The sequence below is a fragment of the Narcine bancroftii genome, chromosome 5, assembly GCF_036971445.1.
Source record: "Narcine bancroftii isolate sNarBan1 chromosome 5, sNarBan1.hap1, whole genome shotgun sequence".
NCBI classification, from domain to species: domain Eukaryota; kingdom Metazoa; phylum Chordata; class Chondrichthyes; order Torpediniformes; family Narcinidae; genus Narcine; species Narcine bancroftii.
The window spans coordinates 171,352,486-171,368,015 of record NC_091473.1 but is presented as its reverse complement, the minus strand read 5'-3'; the positions used below and the strand labels follow the sequence as shown (position 1 = coordinate 171,368,015).

General features: G+C 36.3%; 1 protein-coding gene across 7 annotated transcripts in view; it reads right to left on the bottom strand.

The window, feature by feature from the left end:
• Window positions 1-15,530, bottom strand: part of wnk2 (WNK lysine deficient protein kinase 2) — a 189,606-nt gene that overhangs the window by 67,631 nt on the left and 106,445 nt on the right. For all 7 annotated transcript variants that reach the window (XM_069939761.1, XM_069939760.1, XM_069939757.1 and 4 more), the window contains 5 exons: window positions 13,828-13,916; window positions 11,730-11,949; window positions 7,396-7,669; window positions 6,842-7,038; window positions 1,244-1,366 (listed from right to left, as the gene is read on the bottom strand). In XM_069939761.1, coding sequence (XP_069795862.1) covers window positions 1,244-1,366; window positions 6,842-7,038; window positions 7,396-7,669; window positions 11,730-11,949; window positions 13,828-13,916 — 903 coding nt within the window. The remainder of the gene's footprint in view (window positions 1-1,243; window positions 1,367-6,841; window positions 7,039-7,395; window positions 7,670-11,729; window positions 11,950-13,827; window positions 13,917-15,530) is intronic.

Sequence of the window (15,530 nt, the reverse complement as noted above, 5' to 3'; positions counted from 1 at the left end):
ACAATTAAAATATCTGCCTGAAAATGGAATGTTACGGCGTACAAATAAATAAGACTCCAACTATGAGAAATCAGAACACGTGGGTGAAGTAACAAAAGAATAAATGGTTCATAAGCTGCTCAACAATGGAGTCCATCTTATCAGAGGAAGCTTTTTTTTTACAATGTAGCAATAGCAGTAGCAAAGAAATGTATGGCAGTAACGTGGAAATTAGACAATGATGTGAGGTTGAATCGATGGAAAATGGAATTACAAAATTGTATACCATTAGAGAAAATAATGTATAATTTATAGAATTAACCTGAAAACTTCTACAAGATCTGGAAACCATATATGGATTTCATTGGCAAAAATTCATCTATAGTGTCCACCACTCCTGTGCCAAATCGCCCTATTTAACTTAGAGGTTTAAGATCTGTAAATTTGAAATTTAATTAATCAATGAATGATATATGACAAATTCAGGTAGGCCTTTTTCTTTTTTCCCTACTTTTTTGGGGAGGGGGAGAAAATATAAAATTATGTATTCTTTTTGAATCATTTATTATTGTGTATGATTATCTTCTCTTCTTTGGCTTGGCTTCGCGGACGAAGATTTATGGAGGGGTAATGTCCACGTCAGCTGCAGGCTCGTTTGTGGCTGACAAGTCCGATGCGGGACAGGCAGACACGGTTGCAAGGGAAAATTGGTTGGTTGGGGTTGGGTGTTGGGTTTTTCCTCTTTTGTCTTTTGTCAGTGAGGTGGGCTCTGCGGTCTTCTTTAAAGGAGGTTGCTGCCCGCCGAACTGAGAGGCGCCAAGATGCACGGTTTGAGGCGATATCAGCCCACTGGCGATACAATTACAGTACGGAAACAGGCCATCTCGGCCCCTCTAGTCCGCATTGATTTGTGATCTTCTCTAATCCCACCTACCTGCTCTCTGTCCATCACCCTCCAACCCCCTCACATCCATGCACTTATCCAAGCTTCTCTTCAATTACAAAATTGACCCTGCCGCAACCACCTCTTCCGGAAGGTCATTCCACTCAGCCACCACTCTCTGAGTGAAGAAGCTCCGTCTCATGTTACTTCTAAACTTTTGCCCCCTAACCCTTAACATGACGCCTCATTCCAATCTCACCTACCCTCATATTATATTTGTTAACATAAAATAGTTTTCAAAATAACAACAACAATGGAGTCCATCAGGAAAATGAATCTTCATCTAATGACAAATTAGTAAGAAAGCAAACTAATGATTACCTGTTGAGATGGTGCTATCTGCATTGGAGCAAGTGCTGCTGGTTGCTGGTAATATTGCTGAGCCCCAAATTGGTGGGATTGGGAAGGCAAAGCCACAGAGGGAACATGCATCATGGAGTTGGGCTAAATTTAAATAGAAGCAAAAAAATCAATGACATTTTCTGCTTTTAAGAACTGCCGAAGTGTTTGATAATTTGTCATGTGATGTTCTGAAACCAAGTGAAAATGGTGAAGAGTCCTTTTAAACTGAAAAAGACATTACAGCATTAAAGTTATTATACATTTATGGTTCAAGTTTTTGTGGGAATCGAATCTTTACAAATGGCAGCACTGTTGGAGCAGATGTAACAGCAGCGCTGCTGCTGGTGTGGACCAGGGAGAGTGGGGAGCGGAAATACAGCACTCCCACAGGGTCCAACCACTCAGTCTGACTGCCGTCATCTCTGTGAAGGCTTTACATGGCCGGTTAATGGAGCAGACAGTAGTTTTTAATTGAAAATCCCATGTCTACAGGGTCTGGCCCATGATTGGCAGCAGCCATGAGGAGTTGCAGATTCCAGGGAAGTGGAGGACTCACCCTGGCGGCAGACCAGAGAGGGGTTCTGTGGCTGAAGAACAAACAGACAGCAGGATGTTGCCAACTCAAGGCAAGGAAACCATGCAGGCTGCTGGTGACTTGGATTCACACCAGGCTGTGGACTGCTGGAGACTGGCTAAAGAGGTACCAGGTATTGGAACCAGGACGCGAGAGGGTGCTGAGGGCACTGTAGGTCTCCTGATCATGTCAGAGGTTCAGTTCTGGAGCTTGAGCTGTGGATGGTTTGGTCTGGACTCTGTGTGCCTGTTTTTCATTTCACTGGAGTTGAATCCATGGACACTCATTGACTCTGAGGGGATTATCTTTTGCTTCTCTTTCTCTGACTGTAGGAGAACCTTCCAACATTTCCTAAAATGCCAACTAAAGCAAATCCCATGTAATATTACACTTTTTATTACATGACAATAAAGGAATTTTCAAAAATTAGGCATTTTCAGGACAGCTTATTTCTATCCACTCAATTTTTCTGTTTGGTTCTGACTTGGCCAACAATTCAAAGGATTGTTTTAAGCCAGAAAAAATCTGGGAATGCAGGAGATAAAATTTAAAAGTACATGCCAATTGATCACCTATGGTGGCATCTGAAATAATTTTCCTTTACATTCACAAAATTGAATTTTATCCACTCAGTATCTACATTTTTCGCACTATGCCTCAAAAGTGGACATGTATGAAATAAAACAGAAAAAAAAAATCAGCACCTTGAAGCTCAATAACAATATTCTTTTCATGGGTTACAACTTCATCAGCTTTTTCTCATTGCCAATCCTCTGAAATTTTTTAAAACTTTAAATTTTTAAAAACCACTTAGCAAACATATTACAATATTTCAAACGTAATCCAAATACATGGTATTTTATTTAAAAAAAGGAAAAAAAGTTAAGAAAAACAAAATAAAGAAAAACCTCCTATTAATCCCCCCACCCCTACAAACTGACAAAAAGAAAAAGAACAGCAACGAGAAACCCACAACAGGAGTACTTCACTTTACAATACCTTAGATACATAAATATTTATAGAGACCTATATTTAAGTTTTAATGCCAACAGTTTTTAAACATGGGTTCCACATTTTCCAAAATGTATGATATTTATCTCTTAAATTATAAATAACTTTCTGGAGGAATTCAACTCCGTACTTCTGCATGCCATCTATCCATTCCCAAACCAATATCAGACTTCCAAGCTATAGTAATACATTTTCTAGCTATTACCAAAGCAATTTTTACAAATTTTACTTGATACATATTCAGTTTTAATCCCTCTCGTATCCCTCCAGTAAAAATAGCATTGGAACCTGTGGGAATTTTACTCCAGTTATTCGTTCTAATAAATTACCAATTTCAAGCCAAAAAGGTCTAATTATGGAAAACCGCCAAATTGAATGCAAAAAAGTACCAACTTCTTGTCCACATCTAAAATTTAAATCTCAATGTATAGTTGAATCCTCTAAAATTTAAAAACGCTTTAAAACACAGAATTCAACTCTATAAAATTAACTTTCTCCCCCCCCCCCCCCCCACCCCACCCTCACCCCACTGAGGACAAAATCTGGATGAAAAATATTTCAATAAAAAACTTTAAGTCGCACATTCAGACTTAATGGAAACATACTAAGATAACAATTAAATAGTTCACCTAAAATAGAAACATTTAAAAGAGCATTTTACATTCGAAACAAAGGTTTTTATGCAGTTTTATTACTGATGAACTACAGATCACATGTATTTGACATTTTGCCCATACTGAGTTATTGCTATCAACAACCAACTTATTTCAGATTTATTCTCAGAGTACACACATGACATCACATACAACCCTGAGATTCTTTTTCCTGTGGGCAAGGCAGAATTACCCCTTATTGGTATTGCAAAAAAAAACTGTACACAAACTACTCATGTAAAGAACTGTAAACAGATCAAGTGTACAACTAAAAGTCCTTAAATGAGTGTGTCACTGTAGAGTCTGATGGTGGAAGTGTAGCAGCTGTTCCTGAAACTGGTGGTGCGAGCCTTTCCTGATGGCAGCAGCGAGAACAGAGCATCTGCTGGATGGAGTGGATCCTTGATGATGGTTCCTACTCTCTGACGGAAGCATTCCTGTCACCTGTGATGTCCTGAGCTGTGTCTGCTATATTTTGGAGGGCTTTATGCTCAGGGTTATTGGTGTCCCTATACCAGACCGTGATGCAACCAGTCAGCACTTTCCACCACACATCTGTAGAAATTTGCTAGGGTTTCTGGTGTCATACCAAACCTCTGCAACCCCTGAGAAAGTAGAGGTGCTGATGTGCTTTCTTCACAGTATTGGGTCAGGAATGATCCTTCAAGATTGTGACTCCCAAGATCTTAAATTTGCTCACCCTCTCCATCTCTGATCTCCCAATGATCTCTGCATCATACAACTCTGGTTTTTCCATCTTGAAGTCAACAATCATTTCCTTGGTTTTGGAGACAATGACTGCAAGTTTGTTGTGGTGCACCATTCAGCCAAGTTTTCAATCTCCCTGCTGTATGCTGACTGATCACCTTTCTTTATTCAACCCACTATTGTGGTAATGCCATCAAATTTGTAGATGGTAATATAGACATACTGAGTTACAGAGTCATAGCTGTAAAGTGAGTGGAGCAAGGGGCTAAGAACGCAGTCCTGTGGTGCTCCAGTATTGTTGTGGAGAAGTTCTTAACAATCTTCACTGATTGTGGTTTGGAGGTGAGGAAATCCACGATCCAATTACACTGTGGGGTGTTAGTCCCAGGTCTTGGAGTTTGCTGATCAATTGCTGATGGTGTAAATTGCCAAACTGTAGTCAATGAAGAGCATCCTAATGAATGCATCTTTGCTGTCCAGGTGTACCAGGGCTTGGTGTAGAGCCAGTGAGATGGCATTTGCGGTAGACCTGTTGCAATACTTGGAATAAGGACCTACAGTGTATTCTTAGTGACAAACATTGCGAGGGAAATAAAAAATATTTGGCTCGGTTTTTAACAAAATTTAACAAAAGGCAATGGGTTATTTTAACACCTTTGAAGTTTTTCTCAAAAACAGCCCCATCTCATGAGAATTTAATTTTGCCAAAACTGTTACCTGGAACTACCATCCTCATCAAGCACCTCCAGGGCCTCAAGAATTCTGTAATCTCTCCCGGATTCATGTACCAACAAGGTGCTACTCCTTAGATGCCATATCTCTGCTGCCTAATATGGCTTCATCTCGTTAGGTTGCAACTCTGAAGTTCCTAACATAATCCCTTCTGGCTCTCCTTCTCTTGGTGTCAAAAACTACCTCTGACCAAAATCAACGTCTCTTATGGTTCAACCAACGTTTGCCTGATCATACTCCAAAGAAGCACCCCACCATCTTCGTCAACAACTGCTATTTATTATTTCAATATTCTTACTCAGTCTTCATTTATCACAGATGCCACCCACATCACAGAAATGCTAGGCTCAATCACTGTTCCTATTTTAATTTCCACTCCTAATTTATAATGTTTATCATTTTAACTACAAATATTTGAGAGCCAAGAACTAAATTTGATGTCATCCAAATTATGTTTCTGAAGATAAGTTAGCGTAGAAGTTAGCGCAAATCTTGTGCTGTCTATAAGGAGTCTATATGTTCCCCATGTCCGCGTGGGTGCTCCTCTGGGGGTTCCGGTTTTCTCCCATCCTTCAAAACATACTGGGAGTTGTAGGTCAATTGGGTGGCACGGATTACTGGACCGAAAGGGCCTGTTACTGTGCTGTATGTCTAAATTTTAAAATTAAAATAAAATAAAATTAAACTAAAATACCTTGGACTTTGTTTCTATGGATATATTTACTATGTCATACTGCAGAATCTTTTTTTAAAAAAAAGCTGAACTTTGTTCTCCAGGCTTCTAGCAATTGTACTTAAACTACTTGAATAGCTGAATGTAGTTTAACTTCTAATTTTGCATTATTTATCATAGCAAGATGAGTTGTTTCACCTTGCACCATGACTAATGAAAATAACCCATTATTGGAGAATACAGGAGAGTTCATACCAAACTGCTCCATGATCTGAAAAAATAATTTTAGTTATACCGATTCCTTTTGTTCATACACTTAAAATAGATCTTTACAATTGCATATTGGCTGATGATGGACAAGATATTCACATTTCTGTAAATAAAATCAGAATTTCTGGAACATTTTTGGTAAAATGAAAGGTCACTGATGTGGAATATCAGGCTTCTCTCTGGACTGTGCATTTCAAATGTTGGTTTTTAATTCAGATCTCCAAATTTAGCAGTACTTTGCTTTGTGTTGTTTCTCAAAGCTAACCAATCTCACCTTTTTTTCATTCAAACAGACTACATTGCTTTTTCACAAGTTAGTTACTGCTTACTTACAAAGTCACAAAAATAAAAAAAGTCGATATGAAAATATAGGGATCCAATAATCCATTTTAAGCTTCTCTCTAGCTTTTCAAAAATGAAATGGCAAGTTAATTCTGCAACTTTGCAATTCTATAAACACAAAAAACAATTAGAAATTAAAAGGTTTCAGGTGGCCTTGCGGAGCAAGAATATTTGAAGGTAAAATGCCCAAATTCAGGTAACAAAGAATAGATGTTTTTAAAATTCCTTCGCACTTTCATTCCATACATTACAGCTCAAAGCTACAACAAAAATATCAAAATTGCTCAAAATACACATCTAAAATCTTGAAACAGTCCCATGAACAATATTATTGAGGCCTTCATACATTAAACATTAGGTTTACTACCTCCATATTTGATGACATTTGTGCATTGCAGTTCAGATTATAATTGAGTCTCTCCATTTGAAGTGAGCAAATTTACAAAATAAGAGATAATGTTTGTCATAAAATTTGTATCCATTATTGTTCTTCTGGGCATGGAACTTCCCATAAGCTCTCACAGCAGATGGAAAGCATTTGTTTTGACAACGCAGACATTTACTTTTCACACAAAAAAAGCAAAAGTGGCATGCAAGAGAATGCTAAAACATACCGTAGAAGTATGCTGGTAGTGTGCCAGTGACTGTGAGCTCATGCAGGGTGCTTGAATTTCACTCTGAGGTGGACTGTAGATCTGTTGTATGGTAGAGGGCATTGGCTCATGAACAGATGAGTAAATTACACTCTGTTGGCTGCCTTGGGAGTCAGAATATAATGTTGATCCTTGCCCACTGTCACAAGTGCTGTCAGCTTTAAAATACACAATAATTAATGTATCTGTTTATATGTAATATTTGTAAAAACATAAATGAAGCAATATAAATAGCATTTAATTCTGCACCAAAACATTAAAGTGTGTTCACAACATGCTCCCCTGCTCCACTGCATTTCCAAATGATGATCTTGGTGGTGGGGGGTGGGGGGGGGGAAAGAAAGCTGCAGGGGTTGATATAAGTACTTGCAGGGAAGGGGAAAAAAATAGGAAGTTATGGTGGCTCAAAACAAGCAGTGGCAGAAACACTTAACTTTGTGGTTGAAATAAATCAAACTAATCTTTAATAAGAAAATTCACTTCATATGATCAAATTTTTAAAAAAAATTGCTCACACATCATAGATGTAATGCTGGTCAGCAGACTTGGCGACATATGTTGATCTGCTTCAGGGTCTTCCACTTCTGAGGGGATTGGTTGAACTTGCTGGGAGGTGTCAATAACTTGGTGAATACATTTCTTCTGTGTATTGCAGTTCTCCGTTCTTTGTGCATTAGCTTCGTTCACTTGCTGACTCCTTTCTCTCCTCCACTTAATTAAGGCTACTCTGTCTCGTATTGACTTGGCAACAGTTTTAGAATCACACTCTTGAAAAAACCCAGAATCAATCTGTAAAAATGCCAGGATTGTATTAAATGTCATAATGTACAAAAATCATCCATCCTTCCCCATTCAAAGTTTGTTGGACAATATTAAATTATTAATAAAGATCAAGGTTACAGTTGATTTCAAGCAAAAAGCAAGTTGCTGGCGGAACGGCATGCCAAGCAGCATCTGTCGAAGGAAACAAATGGTCATAAATTTGGGTCAAGACCCTGGTTTGGGATTGCCTCAGCTGCAGAGTTTTGCTCAACTTTCTCAACATTTCAACTAAAACTTTGTCCTCAAAATTGGAGAAGATATCAAAAGATATTGGAAAAGTGGGCAAAAGTCTGATGAACATATTTGTAGGACTTTAGCATCCAACATTGAGGTTTCTCCGCATACAAAATATAAATAACCAAAGCCTCTTTCCTCTCCCACGTGCCTCATTTTCCACATATTTATTTTAGTGCTACAACAGATTAATCCAAGTGCATACCAGAAGAAACAGAAGATCTGCGCTGCCTCGACATCCGAAATTAAAATTTCATTCTCACCTTAAATGCATCTCAGCATATGATTTCCCCCCCCCCCCCATCATATTGAGAATATTAAAAGGCTGTTGTAAACAACTAAAGCCATCTTGAACTGAAAGGAATGATGATTCACTGTCAATAAATGTTTCCTTTCCTTTTTGCAAATGCAAAGAGATATCTCAAAATTAGGCAGAATGCCTTCCCATGCATTCTCAACATCAGCGCATCGCTGAACAGTTATGGCGTCACAGGTTCACCCTTTCAATCCAAAATTCATTCTGCACTGAAAATGATCTTTTACCAAACCCATAAAGAACAGATTAAAAGAAGAATATGCTATGCACCCTGTAAATGTATCTTTCTTTTTCCAAATTCATCGATTTTATAAATTCTATAAAGAGACTCTTCATTGTTTGCACTAATTAAAAGCATCTAACTGAATATACTTTTCTCCAGGAAAAGTGTGAAAAAAATTAAGATGCTCATAATATGAAATAAAAACAGAAAAGGCCAAGGTACTCATGGTCAGGATTCATTGGTAAAAGAGGGAGAGTTAGTGTTTCAGGTGGAAGACTGTTCATCAGTATTAGAAAGCAAGCAAACAATTTTTTTTTTCCAATATTTTTCCCCTTACTTTAAATGTATCCCATTTTTCTGTACATTGCATTTTACATCTCTCAATGCAGTTATCATGTCATCAAAAATAATGAAGTGGCAGGCCCCTCAACTAATACAAACAACAAAGCAACAGGAATCTGAGAATGGAAGAGTATTACATGTTTTTCATAAGTATGCACCATCTGTGGCTCCTGCTGTTCACACTAAATTGAGAATCCCAACCTCAAGTATGACAGAAATAGGAAACTATCCACTCTTTTCGATCCATAGTAGAAAGTCAACATCCATGTTTGAGTTCTGGCAGATACTTCTCATTAAGCATTTAAGAGGTTTCTATCAAATAGCTGCACATAAAAAAAATGATACATTTGACCACAAGGGTGAAAGATGCAAGGGAAGATGGAATTGAGAGCTTTTTTTAATCAAAATAATACTGGTAATATTTTAAGAATGCCTAGAAAGATGATAGAAATTTAAAGTACAAGGTAAAATTGTTTCCTCAAATGTCAGGGAACTCAACATCAGCGTAAAGAGGCATAGAGCAAGCAAGAGGAACTATTCCAGCAAAGAGACATTTCTGCTGATTACAGACTTCCTCCTCTGGGTCACTCATTTTCGACTGCCAAGACCCAACCTTGTTTTCTTTCTTCCGACAGCTACTGTCCTATTCCATGTCCTCCAGCCTAAAAGTGTAGGTCCCTACTACTCAGCGAAATATAATTTGATGTCAAATTCTTATTGACTCAGCAAATCAAAGTGGCTAATGCAGTCTGGAGGATGAGTTAATAAAATAAATTTTTGCTAAGTACTAGGAGCACGACGTACATTGATTTATACCTTGGAAACAGACTATTGTCAATGAGATTAATTTATGGTTCTTGAGAGAAATGTGATCTCAATTTGATAGTTTTTCAGCTTGTGAAGAACAAGTCAACAATAAATGAGAAGATGAGGACAATTGTGCAGTTATGACATTTAAGCAGCTCATTGCACATGTTTTAAAAACTATTTCATACTTCTCATCAAATGCACATTGAACTGAAAGATTAAAAACTTCCCTTGACAAGTGACCCAATGAATAATTTAGTCTTACAATTTTACCAAGGATAATCAGAGAATTTTATACAAAATGAACCATCAGTGTAAGCCTGGCAAAGTTGAAAAACAAATTTCTATCATGAAAATTTTGGCAAAAAAATAGAAAAGATAGTGGGAAATAAAAAAGTTAAATAATGATACGGAAATTATTTGGTTTGATATTGTTGGCCCAGACCATTCACCCAGAATTCTTACCTTCACCACCTTTCACTGAAATACAAGACAAACCTTCAGCCTCTCAATCAAGACTAGCATATACTTCTTACCCAATGCATGTTACAGTGGAGCAAGAGGTGGAATGTATTAATTTGTAATAATTACCTGCAAAACAACAGAAACATCCCCAAGTGATCCAAACACTGCAAAATACATTGGAATGTCAATCGATGCTCTTGGCCATCATTCAAACTATACAGTGCCCTTCATAACATTTGGGATAAAGACATTTTTACCCTCAATTTTCTCGTGCTCCAGTTTTAAATTTGTAATCAAACAATTGACGTGATTAAATTGCACATTCAAGGTTATTTCTATCATTTTGATTTGACCATGTGTATATTACAACACTTTTTGTACATCATTCCCCACATTTGGCTTCACAGGTTTAATTGCTTAATTGGTGCAGGTATAAGAGAGGAAGGCTTGCTTCTAAGCTTTTGATCACCTTTGGAATCTCATTGTTATTTTTCAACACGAGGACCAGAGATGTGCCAATGCAAGTCAAATAAGAATGCCTAGAAGGCATTGACTATTGTCAATGAGGCTGAAAAACGCAAATAAAACAGTAGGATCACCAAAATCAATAGTTTGGAACATCATTAAGAAGGAAGAGCACATAGGTCAGCTCAGTAATCACTAAGGGACTGGTCTTCCAAGGAAAACTCCACTGCTGATGACAAGAATTCTCATTATAATGAAGAAAAATCCCCAAACATCTGTCCGACAGATCAGATATACTCTGCAGAAGGCAGGTGTGGATGCATCAATGACTACTGTCTGCAGAAAACTTCATGAACAAAAATACAGGATACATTGCACTATGCAAACCATTAGTTCGTCACAGAAACAGGATGGCCAGGTTACAGTTTGTCAAGAGGTATTTATAAGAGCCTGCAGAATTCTGGAGAAGGTCTTGTGGACAAAAGATTAACTTGTATCAGAGTTGATGGCAGTAGCAAAATGAATTCCGAGGTGTGCAACAATATCTTATCTGCTCAAGTTTGAGCCAATGCGTCCAAATTCTTTGGACGAAGCTTCATCCTTCACCAAGGCACATTGCTGAAACAACAAAGGAGTTTTTCCAAAGATAAAAAAATGGGAAAATTATTGAACAGGCCAGTTAGTCACACGATCCAAATCCAATTGAGCATGCCTTCCATGCGCTGAAGAGAACAAGTATAAGGGTAAAAGCTCCTGAAACAAGCAGGAGCTGAAAATGGCTGCAGTAAAGCCCTGGCAGAACATCACCAAATAAGATACTCAGCACCTGCCGATGTCAGTGAATCACAGACTTCAAGTAGTCATTGCATACAAGGGACATGCAACAAAGCACTAAACATGATATAATACACACACATATGGTGCCTGGAAATGAGGAGGCAATGTATGAAAAGTGCTATAATTTCTAGATGGTCAAACCAAAATGTACACAAATACCCTTGAATAAAATCTGGAATGTGCATTTTAATCACGTTTGATTATAAATTTACAAGTGTGGAGCACAGGGGCAAAAATAGGAAAGAAATTTCTTTGTCCCAAACATTATGCAGGGCACTGTAATTTTTTTTAACCATTTCTAAAACAGCAATAATGAGACTTGCAATAATGAGACTTACCATTTCTTGTGCAACATCCTCCGGATTTTCTTTAGTTAAGTCAAAGCTGAATTCAATTGCACCATTGTCCTTCGGTTTTCCTTTCAGTTTCTTGGGATCATCAACCCAGAGTCTCATTGCAATTGAATTTTTTGTTCCATCATCTTCTTCAGCAAGTTCAACCCTTACCCCAGTGTCCTCCGCAAAGAATGCATGATTTAAAAGATCTTTTATACCATATCTGGAAAATATTTCCACACTCAATTATTCAGTAGGGGTAAAGTTTGTGCTGGGCACAATAAATACCAGCACATTTGGACAATATTTTAGAATACAACATTTTATTCTACTTTAAAATATGCTTTCACCAAGAAAATTAAGAGTTTGATTTCTACAGCTGGTTGTAGATTTATTTTAAAAAAAACTTTAGTCAGTTCATCACCTGTAGAAAGAACAAATGCAGAACCATCTTGTATTTATTTTGGTATACTGCACATATTATCTAAATTTAAAGATAAATATTTAAAGGTTTAAAACTGTTAAAATGCTTGTGAACAGGATTTAAATGTGACTATGTTGGATGTGAATTGGGACACAATTCTTAAGTTGGTTAATAGTTCTTTGCTATGTGCTCTCCGCTATTTATTACAATTCAAAGAGGTACATCGAGCACTTTTGTCTCAAGCTAAATTGTCTCACTTTTATTCCCTGGTGACAGGTATAAGAGCGAAGAAGTGTCATTAATTCACAAGTTCTGGAATTGTCCTAGTCTACAAAAATACTGGAGAGAGGTTTTCCATACTTTATCAAAATTGTTTAATAGAGATTTAACACCGAATCGTTTGATGGCCCTCTTCAGTACAACAGGAGAGAACGATTCTTCTTTAGATGGTTTATACCTTGGGAACAGACTATTGTCAATGAGATTAATTTACTCTGATGGTTTTTATTTCTTTTGTCTCACTTTTGGCGAGATGTGACATTTTACATAAATGGAAAGATGCTGCCCCACCTACTCATGATCAGTGATGGCGAGACATCATGTCCTCTTTGAATATAGAAAAGATTCGTTACTCAATTAATTATTCAAATACAAGATTCCAGAAGTTATGGAGGTCATTGATGACTTACTATCTTAGTTTATAATTTCACTTCAATGTAATTAAATTATCTGACTCGTAGCTTTTCCACATTCCTTATTTTTATTTTTTTTATTTTTTTTTTTTAAAAAACACACCTTCATTTTTCTTTTAATACTAATCATATATAGAATCTGGCAACACAGTTAGGCAGGAAGTTTGAGATTTTTCCTTTTTTTTTTAAATATAAAATTATTAAAGCTTTTCTTCCCCCCCATAAAAGGTACACCTCATTTAGAATATGAATTATGGACAGCATTTACAATTCATGTATGTTTTTGTTATACAGAATGCCTTATTAAGTTTGTGTAACTATTCATATCTTATTGAATTTTACCTTTTTCTGTACGTTCTTTGTTAAAATTAATAAAAAATATTTTAAAGAAACTTAATGTCACTACATTCAAACACAGGTTTTTCTTCCATATCTTAAATGCAAACTTGTGGGCTTCTAGTGTAATTTAAATCAAGCTGACAAATTCAAGCTCTAAGTTTCCAAATCTTTACACATTATACTTTGAGACAAACTGCATGAGAAAACAGTGATGGCTGTTTCAAACATCAGATTTGCAAAATTATTATTGTATAGCTTGATAATGTCTTTTAAGTTATATTTAAAAAAAACCTCAGATTCTACAGAAGCTATATGCCCACTTGAAAATGTTATAAATGGAAAACAACCAAGTTTTTTGGAAATGTATGAAAAGAACCATATTTGGGTTTTTTTTTAAAAAACACAATTAATTAAATTGAAATCCCAAATTTGTCAAACTATTTTCAGGATTTTTACAACTGATCAGATCTAAAAATCAAAATGCATTGTTGAATACATTTTCTTTAAAAAGACTAAAAGTACATTTTGTAAGTTAAATCAAGGACTCGCTGAAACTAGCGGAAGAGTATTTACTGCAAAAACCTCAGAGTAATCAATTATTATTTCCAGGAAACAATAAACTCTTGTTCTCCATTTTGTTACAAACCTTTCTTCTTTATTTTGGCAGATACATTCTCCAATGATCTCTCTTATTTCTGGATCTGTGACCTTGCCAAAACTTGCAGGTTTTACTCCCTGGAAATTTAGAACAAAGTTGTACCAACTGGAGAATCAATTTATTACTAGCTTAAACATGGTTGATAATCCTTTGAAATCAAGAGTATACCAAATGAATATGGTAATATAAACACTTTAAAAGGACATAATGAACTCCAATTGTGCTTCGAATACAAATATCACTATTTATTCCATTTTAAATTTTCCAACATCCAAAGTATCGGTTCTTCAGGAAATTTTCCGTCAGTTCATTGGTTTTTTTTTAAAAAATAAACATGTTTGAAGGTCAGAAAGATAACATCAGAACACAGAAGTCAAGATAAACTTTCACTCCACATGGAAGGCTTGGCACCATACAATGTCTCCATGACCTTTAAAATTGTAAACTTCAGTGAAAAATTATGACTTTCAACGCAACACAAATTCTGAATGCATCACATTTAAATGGGAGATTTAAAACATTTGTCCAAAATATCAGCTTCAACAAAAGGTACAATGCATTTGCACTCAAACTTTTCCACCACTTGAACCAATTATTTTTTTAAATAATGCCTTACGCTTCCATTAGAAGTTAATTTATCAGCAGAAATCTCGATGAATAGCAAACATTTCAAAACCTGATTAAATTTATAAAATGTTGTAACCCAACAGTTAAATTCAAAAAAATGCCTCTTCCCCAGAGGCACCCCCAAATACCCCAACAAAATGAACCATTTCTATGTACAATGAACTTCTATGCACAAGTTTCCTATTTGTGTGTTCATTGATACATTTCTCGTGTGCTTAGGGTGGGCACCCTAACCCTAATTTAAAGACAAATACCTTAAACCTCCAGACTTTAATCGCTCACGCAGCCTTATGAACTAAGTAAAAAAAAAGTGATGATGTCCATTCAGGCAATGTGATTGTGACCATCATGGGCCAATACTGATGTCAGCTTTCCCTCCAACAGAATGTTGATGTAAATATTGCAACTAATAACTCACAAAGGGTAATTTCCACAAACTGCAACACCCAAACTATTTTCATATTGCAATCAATGCTTAATGGTGATGAACAATGGATCTAAATGATAATATTTATTAGGGGACAAGAAAATCGATGGGGGAGGTGTGAAGAAACGGGAGTAATACATTTGCATTCTGGGAACCAGCATGGACCCAATGAAGAGTTGATAACCTCCTCTTATGTCATTACAAAAACTTAGTCAATGTTTCAAAGATTTTACCATTGAATATTTATTCATAAAAATACAAATTAAAATATTAAATGTTAGAAAATACATGAAAGCTGTTAGAATTAAAAGCAATCATTTTCAAAATTACAAGTAAATCCCCTTCTGTACTTTACATACTGGCATGCAAAAAATATTAATACTGCAAATATAGTTTATCTCAAATCAAGACAACTCATCTACAGAATATGAAATGCATAGCAATAAACTAAGTTTTGTCTGCAATTGTTATCTTTAGGTTATGGCAATTTAAGCCTTCCATTTCTCTTTGCTCTTCATGTCCTGTATTGCTTCAATACAATCTTTCTATGAAACATTTTTAAAAATTGCAGGCTTTACAGCAATACCTTTAACGACCATGCTCACATTAGGCCCTTTCATACAGTCAAAAAGTCCAA